Source organism: Antrostomus carolinensis, unplaced genomic scaffold, assembly GCF_000700745.2.
Source record: "Antrostomus carolinensis isolate BGI_N321 unplaced genomic scaffold, ASM70074v2 scaffold32179, whole genome shotgun sequence".
Taxonomy (NCBI): Eukaryota; Metazoa; Chordata; class Aves; order Caprimulgiformes; family Caprimulgidae; genus Antrostomus; species Antrostomus carolinensis.
Window position 1 is genome coordinate 795 of NW_010341153.1, and position 12,490 is coordinate 13,284.

A 12,490-nucleotide genomic window follows, 5' to 3' on the forward strand; every position below is an offset into this window, starting at 1 on the left:
AACGCTGGTCTCTGGTCCCTCGGCACCTGCCCATGGTGGGGATCAGCCCAATTCTCAATTCAGAAGCACGGGGAAAATTTGGTGGAGGTTTTTCCTGGTGGAAAACCTGCTTGGGGATGGTTGTCTGGAGGTGGGCGAGGGCTGCCCGGGGCCGGCAGTGCTGTCCCTGCGTGGCCCCAGCTGTCTGCCGAGCGCTCCATTTTGTGAGCTGGTGAAATTCAGTTTGACCCCAACCTACCCCTGTGCACTGGGAGCGCAGCGAGAGCAGGTGTGAGCAGAGAGGGAGTTTAACAGGAGCAGATCTTCCAGGCCTGGTTGGCTCGGGGTTGGATTTAAGGTTTTTGGGGCTGCTGGACGTGTTGCTGCTGAATGAGGGTGGTCTCCCCCGTGGCACTGATGTAACCTGTTCCCTCCAGGAGCTGATACACGATGGCCCACAGTCAGTCTCGGAAGCGATCGCGAAGCAGGAGCAAAAGCAATTCCCGGAGCAGACAGGAGAGGAAGGAGAAGAAAAGGAGGAAAAGCAGCAAGGACTCGCACCACGGCAGCAGCTCTCCTCCGAGGAAGCGGACCTGTGGGTCTCACAGACACAAGTCGAGCTCAGCGGCAGCTAAGGAAGGTGGGGGAAGGCCCATGACCTCGTGCTCTCACCACATTTTCCTGGGGCAGGTGCACAGAGGGGGCCCAGGTGGGAGAAGAGGGTCCCTGCTTTTAGCTCAATAGGTGTCTGTCGCCTTGCCCTGCACTTCGTGCCCATTTTAGTCTCATTCTGACAAGTGCAGAGCTCTACAGCCCCTCCGTGGCCGGTCTGGCAGCGTGACACCGCACACTGTGATGGGTTAAAGGTGTTGGCACAGAGGGGTCTTTGTCCCCGTGTCTGGGGGCTTTGCAGTTCTGGCAAGAAGGAAACCAGGCTGGGAGGGGATGACCAGCATCCCTGCTGCTGCAGGGCCAGAGCTGCTCCACTCAGCCTCTTCTTATGTATTGCAGAAAAGAAGAAGGAAGGAAAGGACAAAAAGAAGAGGAAGGCAAGTACCTCTTCCTCTGAGACCGCATCTTCATCCACCAGCTCCTCCTCGTCTTCCTCATCCTCCAGCTCCTCTTCTGACTCCAGTGACAGTGACTCCAAAACGAAGAAGAGTCGACACAGCAAAAAAAAGCAAGCGAAACAGAAAGACAAAAAGAAGAAGAAAAAGAAGAAGAAGAGAATAAAGAAGAAATCAAAAAAGAAGTCAAAGGAAGGGGCTAAGGAGGAGAAAGCCAAGGGAGAAGAGATGCCCGGTCCCTCGCTGGAGCAGTGGCAGAAGGAGTCACTGGTGGACTCCGGACCAGGTAATGATGGTGTTTCCTGTCTCCTGAAGGGAACGATGCGCTGGGGAAAGACACTCACATGTCACCCTTCCTGGGACCCCCTGAAAGGTGTCTGAGGGAAGCAGGGCTGCGAACAGGGAGGAGCTCCAGACTCTCCTCCCTCCTCTGAGCCATGGCCACCTTTGAGCCACACCAAGTAAACGTGAGGAGCCACATTCCCAGATTCATTTGTGAAGAGTTTAGTTGTCGTGTATAGATGTGAGTGGGGAACAAAGATGCCACACAGAAGGACACAGTCAGCAGTAACAAACCGGCACAGCTGGCTTTGGGATGTGAAGCGGCCCTTCCTTGGCGTGGTTCCTCACTGAACCCCGAGTCCCGCGTGCGTGTCTGTTGACTGCAGGTGTGGTGCTGTGCCCCTCGGCCAGGAGCTGGCCCCACACGTGCAGCTCTAACTGATCCATTCCAGTTTTGACAGATGAACAAAAATCCCGAATCCAGGCTATGAAGCCAATGACAAAGGAAGAATGGGACGCGAGGCAGAGTGTCATAAGGAAAGTCGTGGATCCTGAAACAGGGAGAACCAGGTATGACCCTTGGGGAAGAGGGAGGTGGGTTGGTGTCCTGGTGGATGCCCATCCACAGCACTGCAGTACCACATGCGGACCCAGGTCACTCCAGCAGCAAAGGCCTGAGCAGATCCCTCACAGATCCCTTCCCATCAGACCTGGTGTAACTTACCCAGAAAGTGTCACGTTTGGCACCAAATTACCACATTGTGCCGGGGCTCCCTGCAGGGGACAGCGGGCTGCGTCCCAGCCAGGAGCTGTGGGGAGCACTCTGCTGCTGGAGGCACTTTTGTTCCTTGTGCTGTGAAGGGTTCAGCTTCTTCCCATTAGATGGGACTCAGGAACTGGGGTCAGAGCAGGAACCAGAGGGGTGTCCCCTCCTCACCCCACTGCTTCATGCCTTGGCCTTTCAGCTCCGAAGCTCGCACGCACTCAGCCCCGGTTAACCCCCGGGTGCGAGTGAGGAGAGAGTGTGTGTGCCCCTTGGGGTTCCAGACAACAATCAAACCAAAGTTCTTTCAGCTGCCATATAGAAATGACCCAGTTTTTAATAAACTGCGTCTTCTCAGCAAGCAGAAAACATCATGCTGAAGAGAATTGGGTATGACAAGTCCAGCCTTAAAATAGAAGGCAGCCTGCAGGGCTCAGGGAGGTGTGGAACAAAGGTCGGGTCCCTGTAAGGCACGTAATGAAGACAATTAAATTTCTGTTCATGTTTGGAGGTGTGAGCCACCTCCAGCACTGCTTGGAATTTGCTCAGGCAGGAGCTCCCCAGTCTGGCTGCCTTTCTGGCCCAAACTGGCTCTTGTTTCTGCAGTTTTCTGGGGCAGCCAGGACAAGACCTGAACTCTCTGAGAAAAAAAATAAATAAATAAAAAAAATAAAGGGGATTTGCGGGGGTTGGGGTCACTGCTGGTGACAGCAAAGCCTCTGCAGACGGTGGGGTGGCAGGAGATGCTTTATTACGAGTGTTTCCTCCTGCTGTGTGCCAGCGTGGCTGGCTCTGCACACAGCAGGCAGTGCCCTCAGCCTGGGACAGGGACAGCTGGCCCATGCAGGGGGATGCTGATTCCTCAGGGGGAACCAACCTGTCCTTGCTGTGGTGTGGTGACATTAATCCCACAAGAGCAATGGAAAATCCAGCCGTGCTATTTAAGCTTGATACAGCCAAAAAATGTCACCTAATGCAACTTCAGGGGTAAGATAATTGTCACTGGCTGTGCCTAGAGTGCATCAGCCCAGCACCTGGCCCCGGGCACATACCGCTGTGAGGGAGCTGGTGGCTTTGTCCCTGAGCTGGGGCACAACAGCAGCCCTCGGGGTGGGGGTCAGTGTCTTCTGGGACACAGTGTGGCTGGCAGGAACTTGCTGGTAGCCCTCATGGCCCTGTGCTTGTCTTCCAGGCTTATTAAGGGAGATGGAGAAGTACTAGAAGAGATCGTCAGCAAGGAGAGACACAAGGAGATTAACAAGGTACTGGGGACTTGCCACCAGCATGAGCTGCTGGTGGGTGGGTGGGCGCACCCTGGGGTGTTGTCTTGCCTCCCTGGGGACCCCCCTGACTCTAGCAGGGCAAACTGAGCCCTGGCAGCTCCATGGGAGGCCCCATGGGTGGGTGCTGGTGGTCCTTCACCCTTGGCAGGTGGAGCTGTGAGTGCTGTGTGTCTCTTTACAGCAAGCCACCCGGGGGGACGGGCTGGCCTTCCAGGTGAGGACAGGGATGCTGCCGTGAGCGTGCAGGTGCCAGCCATGCCCGGAGCGTTGTGAGGGTGCGGGTGCCAGCCATGCCCGGAGCGTGTCCTGCTGCCAACACCAGCTCAGGCATGAGCCTCTGTCACACAGACAGCACCACATCAGGATGCTTCCCCAGGGGCAGTGTCCAGACGCTCTGTAAGTTATTGACTGGGAAAGAGAGTGACTTTAATGGTTCATCGTCTCCCCTCCCTCTCCTGACTGGGGCCAGCGGGGCTGTAACACACTTGGACCTTCTTGCCCTGATGCCCCTTTCAGGGCTGGAGAAGCTCAGCAGCACCCAGGGACAGGCTCACTGGTGCTGAGCACCTCGTGGTGCTGCTGCCCCTCAGCTCCAGGCTTTGGTGTGCAGGAGCCAGCGTTGCAGCCAGGACAGGGCATGTGCTGGGGCTGTAAAATACGCAGCTGGCTGCTACTTCTCCCTTCAGGGGCTGCTCTTGGCTCCTTCCTGGCTGGATCTGCATGCCCCGTGCTTACCCGGTGCTGCAGGCTCACGGGCCCTTTGCATGGCCGTGCCGCTGCGTGGCTCTGCTCAGGCTGCAGCTCTGCTCTCTGCTGTGCCCCAGGGGCTTTCCTCAGCTTTTCTGCAGCTTCATCTCCTCAGGTGGCACTGGGGCAGCACTGACCTGGCACACCGCGCTGGGGTGCGGGCGGGTGTGCTTTGCTGCCTTGAAGAGGGGTGGCTTTGCCTGGCTGGCTGTTCCTGCACGTGACTTGTGTCCCTTCCCCGCAGCGCAGGCCCCAGGCAGCGTTAGGGTTCTGGGCTTCTCAGGGCTTGTGCCCGGGGCTGCTGTGAAGCAAACACTGCAAAGTCCATAAATATACAAACTGTAAAAACAAAGAAAAGGAACAAATGGGTTAGAGGACAGATGGGTTCTGCAGGATGGATCTACATGGAGGGTTTCCACATTCTGTTCATTGCTGTAACCCCATTAAACTGGCACCTGCTCACATCCTGGGTTCTGTGACTTGTCTGTTTCAATAGTCTCCCCTCCCCCCCCCAAAAAAAAGAGCAGACAGAGAAGAGCCTTCCCATTTCTTTAATCTGTGTAACTCACAATGATACTGTACACAAAGCACACCCAGGCATTGGAACGATGCACTAACAGCAAGGAGGAGAAGGAAGTTGTACAGAAGGTTTGTCACACACAAGCGAGTCATCGGCACGGTGCTGTACACACAGGGGCGTACCCAGCGTGGCTGCCGGCGCCCTGGGGCCTGCCCTCCCGTGGTTCCCCACACGCATCTGTTACACCCCTAAAGCAATTTTTTATAAATAAAATATAACTAACGTCGTCGGAATATATAAAATTGACAGTCGAGGGTATCAACAGGCAGAGGGTGGTGAGGACAGGGAGGGAGGGGACCGTAAGGCTTCTAGAACTAACAGGAAATGCAGCAAACGGTGGGATACCTGAAGAAGGGGCTGCTGCAGCAAGCACGGCGGCTGCTGGGCGGAGCGGGGCTTTGTTAGTAACCCTTTGGCTAGTTACTGCTCTCGGCTCACGGGTCGGACACTGTAAACGTTTTTGGTTATTAAAATTTCGCCTCATCTGACTGAGTGATTTAAGCAAACCCAGGAAAACAACTCAGAGGGAATGCATGGGCTCCTCTTCTTAGTTTTTTTTAAAAGACTTTAAAGGGAGAGTGTCACGTAGAAAGTCTGGCCCAAGAGCGCAGGAATACAAAAAGCTGCTTTTTATAAAAATTCTGAGCTCTACAGCAGTTTGATTCCCATGGAAACAATTTAAAACAAAACCCAAAGCAAACGGAGGCAGCCTGTGCAGCACGGGCTGTATTGTGCTAGTGTGTGAGAACAGGACGTGGGCTGCAGCAGACGCAGCGCGACTGTCACCGGTCGCGCCGATGGCTGCCCAGACAACAGCGATAGGGAGGAGTAAGAGAAACTTCATATTCTTTCGTTTTTGAAGCAAAGGAGTTATTTGTAACAAAGATAAATTAGGTCTGTCGCCTGACAGTGCCCCTTGAGTAAGGATGGAAAATACATTCATCTTTTCCCTCACTGCATCCAAACGGATCCTCTGCCGTACACGTGGAAAGGCATCGGGTCACACGCATCGCTCTTGAAAACAGCTCGGAACAAACAGGTTATAAACACAGAGTTAAACTATTGCTATTGTTCTTGGAGTGAGTAGCACGTTGATCTTTGCTCCAGATAGATGAGTGCCAGATGGGGGCGGCTGACGATAGATTGATGCAGACTATGACGGACTGAATCGGTGGAGAAAAAACTTATTGGCGTATTTCCTGGTAACTACACCCACCCCATCTGGTATTATTGCAGCAATAAAGGTCCTGCTCTACAATTGCTTCTCCGTGTTGGATCCGTACAATGGCCACAGATGGGGGGGCCAGGGAAAGGACCCGGGCGAGTTTCAAGAAGCTCAACAAAGGATGAGGACAGAGGTGCTGTGATTGTCAGTCTGACTGGTTAGTAGCTGCTTAAAAGATGAAGTGATGAAGAGGTGAGTATAATATTGCACTTCTGCATTCATTGACAGTTACATTAAACTTGGTCCATAAAATAATTGCTTTGTACATAATGCCTGAAACAAAAAGCTACATTTTTAAATATTAATAAACCCTGAAGGTTCCAGTCCCTCCAGACATTTTTTTTTTCCTCTACATAAATAAATAACTTTCAGTTTTATATATCCACTTTTTATGTTGAACATTTACATTCGCCTCTGTTTTACACTATCTACACGTAAGAAAATGTGAACATCTCGTCAGCACTGGAAAATGTACAGATCATGCCTTGGTTGTGGACTTGGGAGGAAAGTTGAATTTTGCAAAGGCCATATCCAAATTTGCAGAAATTATTTTGTGATTTGGTTTGGTGACTTCACAGGATGGAGTGTGGCTTGGCTTCCTACTCAGATGGCGTCTGATAGAACATTCCACTAGCAAAGAGCTGGGACAATTCGCACTGGTTTTAAACCCAGCGGGCTCTGATGTACATTCAGAGAGAGCTAAGCTGAGTCGGCAGAAAGGGAAGTGAGGTTTTGGTAACAAAAGTCATCGGATACATTCTGTAACTGGATCATTAGCAAAGAGAAGTGGTTAAACAGTTTGCAGTCAGGCTGCAAGACGTGGGAGATGCACTGGGCGGCGGGCAGGCAGTCGGGTTTGAGTGCTCCACGGCTCGGACGCCAACGGCAGCTCAGCACTGTCCCTCTCCGCCTCCGCATCAACCCTCCAGCGCCACGGACACGTGAGATCTACCTTGGATGTCTGATGAGTTAAGATTTGCCCACCGTGGCTCAGAGCCAATTAGCAGAGCAGTGTTCACAGTGCTGTGTGTCTCAGTGCTGCCGTCCTGCACTTCATATTGAAACAGTTAATAATAAAATGAAGCAGCCAGTCTAAAAAAGTCTTTGTTATAAATAAGATCCTCGTAAGTAGAAAGTGATATAAAGACAGGGAAGTGTGGTGGGGGACAGCAGGGTCACACAGCAGCGGGGAGCTCGGTAGGACTATAAAATCTCCACATGAAGAGGCCAACTGGAGTCTGTAAATGGGCACCCTGGACCCCCCAGGGCAGACCCCCCGGGGTGGATCCCCTCCAGCCCGGGAGGTGTGTGCAGGGAGGGAACCAGGCCCTTGGCTGGAGCCAGGCTCTCCCAGTAGGGACAGGATTAAGGGGCTTTTTGGCAAGCCCTTGCTCTAGGCACTGTTCTCCGCTGCCGCAGAGCGATGCGCTCCCGCTCCTGTACCGCACCGGGGATGCTGGGCAGCAGCGAGCGCTTGGCTCCGCGCGCCGGCAGCTCCCCTCTGCCACGCACCCCAGCTCGCTCCTGCAGCACACAAACCATCCACTCAGGCACATCCACTGAGAAACACACCAGGAAAATTAAGATATGGCCTTTTCTTAAGCTTGCCTGACATTGTTGGCACACTTCCTTACAGTCTCCTTACTGCTGGAAAAACTTCTGCACAGATTTTCTTTTTTTTAAAAAAAATATATACACATATATATATATGTGTGTGTGCATATGTATATGCATATATGTATATATATACACACACACCTTGGCTTAGCAATAGGTCATTGTCATGCACTACAAACAGTTAGGTGTAGCTACATGAAATGGTAACAGGTTTCCATTCTAAAAATCATCAGTGCAAAAAACAATGAGGTTTTACAGTTCAGTAACTACAGGTAAAAGAAGCGAGTCTAATTCCCATGAAAGCTGCTACTGAACTCGGAGAGAACCTGGGAAGAAGAAAAGGTCTCAGAGGTGGGTGTTGAGAGTCAGACCCTGCATTTGGATGAGTAGAACTGCAATGCAATCTAGCTGCTGAGTGCCTTCAGCTGCTTCCAAATATACGGTGGTTACTTTTGGAAATAATATATAGTGAGGATATTTGGAGACTTTAACAGCAAATTAAGTGTCTGAGGTTTGTAACAGCTCAAACAAAATAGCTTGTATCCCTCTTTTAATAGGTCAACGCATTAAATTCCATCGGCTTCTAGAAGGTCTCTTTAAAAAATAACAGTAATAACAATAACGACCCCACTTTCTCGGGTGTGAACCTGCCAACATTCTGCCCCTACCAACAGCATCGATACATCTTTACGCTCTGCCACTGCACGCACTCCTTGAGAAAATGGCTGAACTTGAAGCTCTTTGAACAGGTAAAGCTCTCGGTTGCTCTGCCTGGCACAGCCCAGGAGAAATCCTGGCTTGGGGCAATGGCATTGTTATTGAACCCAAACCCACCCCGTGCCGGCACCGGCAGAGCACCTCAGTCTGACTCCTGGGACAACCAAAAACAAGTTCCCCCAGCCTCATTCCCTGTTTCTGTGGCTCTGAGGACAGCACTCGGTCCCGTGTATCAGAGCGATGGCTAACAAGGCGAGGAGGCACGTATTTACAGTCACTAAACCTGGATAAGAGAAGGAGGCAGGAGAGAGCGCGATCTTGACCTGGAGACTTTTCCCCTCCCCGATTTCCAGCTGTTCCTTGGGCTCACGCTGCACAAACCTGACGCTCCTGCTGCAAGGCCTGCACGTTCTGCATGGGAAACATCCCGTCTCTTCCCAGAATACCATGATGTTATTAGAGTAGCACCATATTTACCCTTCCAGCCCATAACGCTGGCCTCGTCCCTCTTTCGTTTTCTCCTCTGGTGGCTGCAGCTGACAGTCGCTGGCTCTGGCCTGGCTATTTCTGCCCCAAGAGGCCAGACTCCAGCCGGGACGCCGTGCTCCGGCCCCAGCACCCCGTGGCGATGCTCATGCTTCTTTGGCTGCGTTCCCTCTCCCTCTCCTTGTCGCTGTCGGACTGGCTCTGGGTGCGCTCGGGGCGGTGGCCGGCGCTGCCGCCCGTGGTCGAAGGCTGGGAGGAGATGGTCCGCAGCAGGTGGTTCCTCTTGCGCAGGAACTCGGTCTGGCTGGGCAGCCCGAAGCTGCCTTTCCGCAGCGCCATGCGCGTGGTGTTCTTGGCGGGGCGCGAGCGGTGGTTGTACTCCAGCTGGGCCAGGTGGGCCGCGTACCCTTCTGTGATGAACTGCGAGAGAAGAGGGGTGAGGGCAGGCGTTAGAGGGATGGGACACATCTCCCCAATAGCCACTGGCAGCCAAACACATTTGCTGTGCCAGGTTCTCTGGGGTGATGCACAAGACATGGAACCGCTCAGATGTGGTGGGTCCTGATACGTGGGATGGTTCCTGTCCTCTTGGCACACGCTGGCTCAGTCACTCATCTTAAGATGACCAAATTCCTATCACCCTCCCATGGGAGCACCTCCAGGGCTCAAGACGAGCTGGTTCCTACCTGACACTGGCTCTGCAGCTTCTTGGTGGGTCGGCCAACGATGTAGATATGTGTGGGCGGGAGGCTGATGGAGCTGTAAACTGAGATGTCCTTAGTAGATCCATATGCCGCATGGATCCTCATGTGGAGCTGCGGGGAGAGAAAGCAACAGGCGGTCAGAACATATGTGCACCCTGTGCTGCTCAACAGGCAGGGCTTTCTTCTTCTAAATTCTGCAGCTTCTTGGTGGGTCGGCCAACGATGTAGATATGTGTGGGCGGGAGGCTGATGGAGCTGTACACTGAGATGTCCTTAGTAGATCCATATGCCGCATGGATCCTCATGTGGAGCTGCGGGGAGAGAAAGCAACAGGCGGTCAGAACATATGTGCACCCTGTGCTGCTCAACAGGCAGGGCTTTCTTCTTCTAAATAACATTCGTGGGAATCTCAGGTCAGTAACTTATGTAAGTTCCCAGCTGGATAACGCGCTGCTGTGCAAAGTGTTAATTAACAGAGCTGGGGATGTTTACAGGCCAGAACAAGAGTAACAAGAGCAATATGAAAGCAGATCTGTGCTTGCTGATCCACGGCCTTCCCTTGAGGTCTGCAGGGGACAGGGACGCCCCACACTTCCCTACCTGCTTGTCACAGGGGAGAGGAGCGGTTTGCAACCCCCCATGCAGTAATCATTAGTGGGGAGCGCTCCCCTCCGCCCACGCTGCCGCATGCAACGCTGCTGTTCATCTCTGCTGGGCAGAGGGAGGAGGGACAGGCAGCAAAATAAGCTGCTCTTCAGGGACTTGTCTGCCTCCACTCCCAGCAGAGAGCAGCTCCTGGCTGACCCTGTCCTTAGTGGGCTGAAGCAGGGAAGCTGTGGGCACTGGTGCCACCACAGAGCAACGGGCTTTGGCCTTGGAGCCGCAGGCAGGACAGGGAGATGGGAAGGAAATCTCTGACCCTGGTCACAAACTTGTTCTTCTGGAGGTCAAGGGAGAGGAGGCAGCAAGTAAGGGCCAGCTGGTCCCAGCACAGTGACTCAGGCCAAAATGAGAGCCCAGGAGAGTTAAGGAGGGGCTTCCCCTGCTATTCAAGGCAGAGCACAAGTGCTCGGGACACTCACAGTTCCTTCACTTGCCAGAGAAAACCTTGTTTTATCTGAAACTTTTCTGAGGCTCTGGGCTGAGCAACATTAAGACTCCCCTGGAGTCAAAGGCTCGGGAAGATGCTCTGTTGAGTCTCCCGTCATGGCTGTGGTGCAAAGGCATGTCTGCAGCAGCTCCACACCCTCTCAGACCTGCTGCTTACACCACGGGCAGCCAGAAAGGCACCAAACAGGTGAAAAAAATGCATGTGTGGGGAAGGGAAGCACTGCTGCCTCTGTTTCATTAGGCATTTGGTGTTGGAAGGACCAGTGATGAAATGGAGCAGCGCAGAGGAGAGATGACACAATTTAACAGCACAGACGCTTTAGTAGAGCAATAAAAGGATGGAAATAAAATGAACAGATTAATCTTCCACTGCGGGTCACATCACTGCCAAGAGGCTGGTGCTGACAGGGGCGAGTGGATGAGGAGCAAACTAAACCCGTGCTACGATCGTATTTCAGCAGACCCAGGCTTACGTCCGTGATGAGGGATTTCAGGAAGTTGGCCTTGTGCCGCAGCGGGTCGTGAACGAGCCCATCGCAGAAGGAGACGATCCCATGGGGGAAGTTGTGCTGAGCTAACCACGCCACCACCCTCTGCTTCTGCATGTCAGGGCGGCCCGTGACATAGATAATGAGGTAGCCAAGGTCTTGCCAGTGCCTAGAAGGAAAGCCAGAAGTCAATGGACTGCAGACCTAGAGCAATGCCAGGGTAAAACAGACCGACTGCCCCAGCCCCTGCCGCTGACCTTACAACGTCGACCGCTCCGGCGCGGACTTTGGGGTCGCTGCCCATGATGGATACGCTGGCTGCAAAGGAGCCGTCGATGCTGAACACCACAAACTCCGTCCCCTTCGGCAGGACTGTGATGTAGCTGTCTGCGTAGGTGTGGTCACCCCTGAAAGGGATGCAGGTATTTAGAGGCATCGAGATACGGTGATACCTTCTGAAAGAACCTCTAAGTCCTGCAGCGCATCGTAAACCCAAAACAGCAGCCAAATCTGGCTCAAAGTCTCCAGCACCGATGCCACCCTCAGTTACAGCAGCGACAGCCACTGCACAAAGGCCTCTGTGTTAAAGTGGGGCTGGTGACAGCACTCTGCAGCTCTGGCATCAGCAACTCAAAAAAATACTCCCAGAAAACCACTGCTAGGTTCACCACTGAGAAGATGTTCCTCTCCTTCCCCTTCCAGAGCTCAACACCAGCAACTGGAGCTAAACTAGAGCCTCTGAATTATCACGAGTACAAAGGCCTGTCTCTCAAGGACAAGTTTATAGTCTTTAAAATACACTCCATTGTGCAGTTCTGCAGATGACCATGGGGCCATGCCTCTGTGGTTGCTCCTGAAACAGGAGCTCAATTACCATCCTGTTGATGATGTAGGAGTCAGAATAAAACATGGATCTTCATCTTACAGCTGTAGAGCACAAATGGCTTTGTCCCTCTTGCTGGCAAACCAGGCTCTGAACCCACCCAACAAGCAGAGCTGCCCCACAAGGAGGGACCATATTCTACAGGCATCAAATTCCACTTTTGTTCCTCTTGCAAACCAAGCCCCAGCACCCCAAGGTACCTCACCTGACCACCATCTTGACAGGGTACACACCAATGCCCAGGCGCCGGTTCTCAGGGATGACATAAGAAATCCTGCCACTGCTGTTGCTGATCTCTGTGTCAAAGTAAACCCACTCTCCTGATGGCGGCTGGGTCATGATGTGAATGTCCACCTGGGAAGACAGCGAGGCTGGGTCAATAACAACGTTAGAGACAGAGGTGAGTAGAACAGGCCAAGCGCAGTAACCTTTCACCCAAGTCCTTCTGGATGGCAGCAGGGCTGAGTGTTGCTTCCACCCTCTCCACTTTACAGGTCTGAGCTGTGAAGAACCCAAACACTGGGATGCTGGAAGGAAACCCACCCTCAGCAGTGAAGAT

General features: G+C 53.0%; 2 protein-coding genes across 3 annotated transcripts in view; one reads left to right on the forward strand and one right to left on the reverse strand.

Moving 5' to 3' along the window:
- The first annotated feature begins 429 nt into the window (after nt 1-429).
- On the forward strand, nt 430-3,619 carry ARL6IP4 (ARF like GTPase 6 interacting protein 4). Of its 2 annotated transcripts, none has more exons than XM_010176397.1 (5): nt 430-550; nt 1,006-1,332; nt 1,781-1,898; nt 3,284-3,353; nt 3,556-3,619. In XM_010176397.1, exons 1-5 carry the CDS (start codon nt 430-432, stop codon nt 3,610-3,612), a joined length of 693 nt encoding a protein of 230 aa, XP_010174699.1. In that variant the 3' UTR covers nt 3,613-3,619. The 2 variants fall into 2 exon arrangements, with proteins under 2 accessions (XP_010174699.1, XP_010174698.1); XM_010176396.1 differs by having other exon boundaries at nt 430-547; nt 958-1,332.
- A 5,146-nt stretch (nt 3,620-8,765) lies between these two features.
- PITPNM2 (phosphatidylinositol transfer protein membrane associated 2) overlaps nt 8,766-12,490 on the reverse strand; it is a 65,225-nt gene continuing 61,500 nt past the window's right edge. Inside the window, exons 21-25 of the mRNA XM_029087081.1 lie at nt 12,137-12,285; nt 11,306-11,455; nt 11,034-11,217; nt 9,433-9,561; nt 8,766-9,166 (exon numbers count right to left, since the gene is read on the reverse strand). Of these exons, the coding sequence (XP_028942914.1) occupies nt 8,822-9,166; nt 9,433-9,561; nt 11,034-11,217; nt 11,306-11,455; nt 12,137-12,285 (957 nt within the window). The 3' untranslated portion in view covers nt 8,766-8,821. The remainder of the gene's footprint in view (nt 9,167-9,432; nt 9,562-11,033; nt 11,218-11,305; nt 11,456-12,136; nt 12,286-12,490) is intronic.

What these genes read in the sequence shown, in the direction of transcription:
- ARL6IP4 (XM_010176396.1), top strand. Translation starts at nt 430, where the DNA reads ATGGCCCACAGTCAGTCTCGGAAGCGATCGCGAAGCAGGAGCAAAAGC. An exon ending in ACTGGTGGACTCCGGACCAG is followed by an intron (nt 1,333 to 1,780) that starts GTAATGATGGTG and finishes GATCCATTCCAG; the next exon opens with TTTTGACAGATGAACAAAAA. An exon ending in CCTGAAACAGGGAGAACCAG is followed by an intron (nt 1,899 to 3,283) that starts GTATGACCCTTG and finishes CTTGTCTTCCAG; the next exon opens with GCTTATTAAGGGAGATGGAG.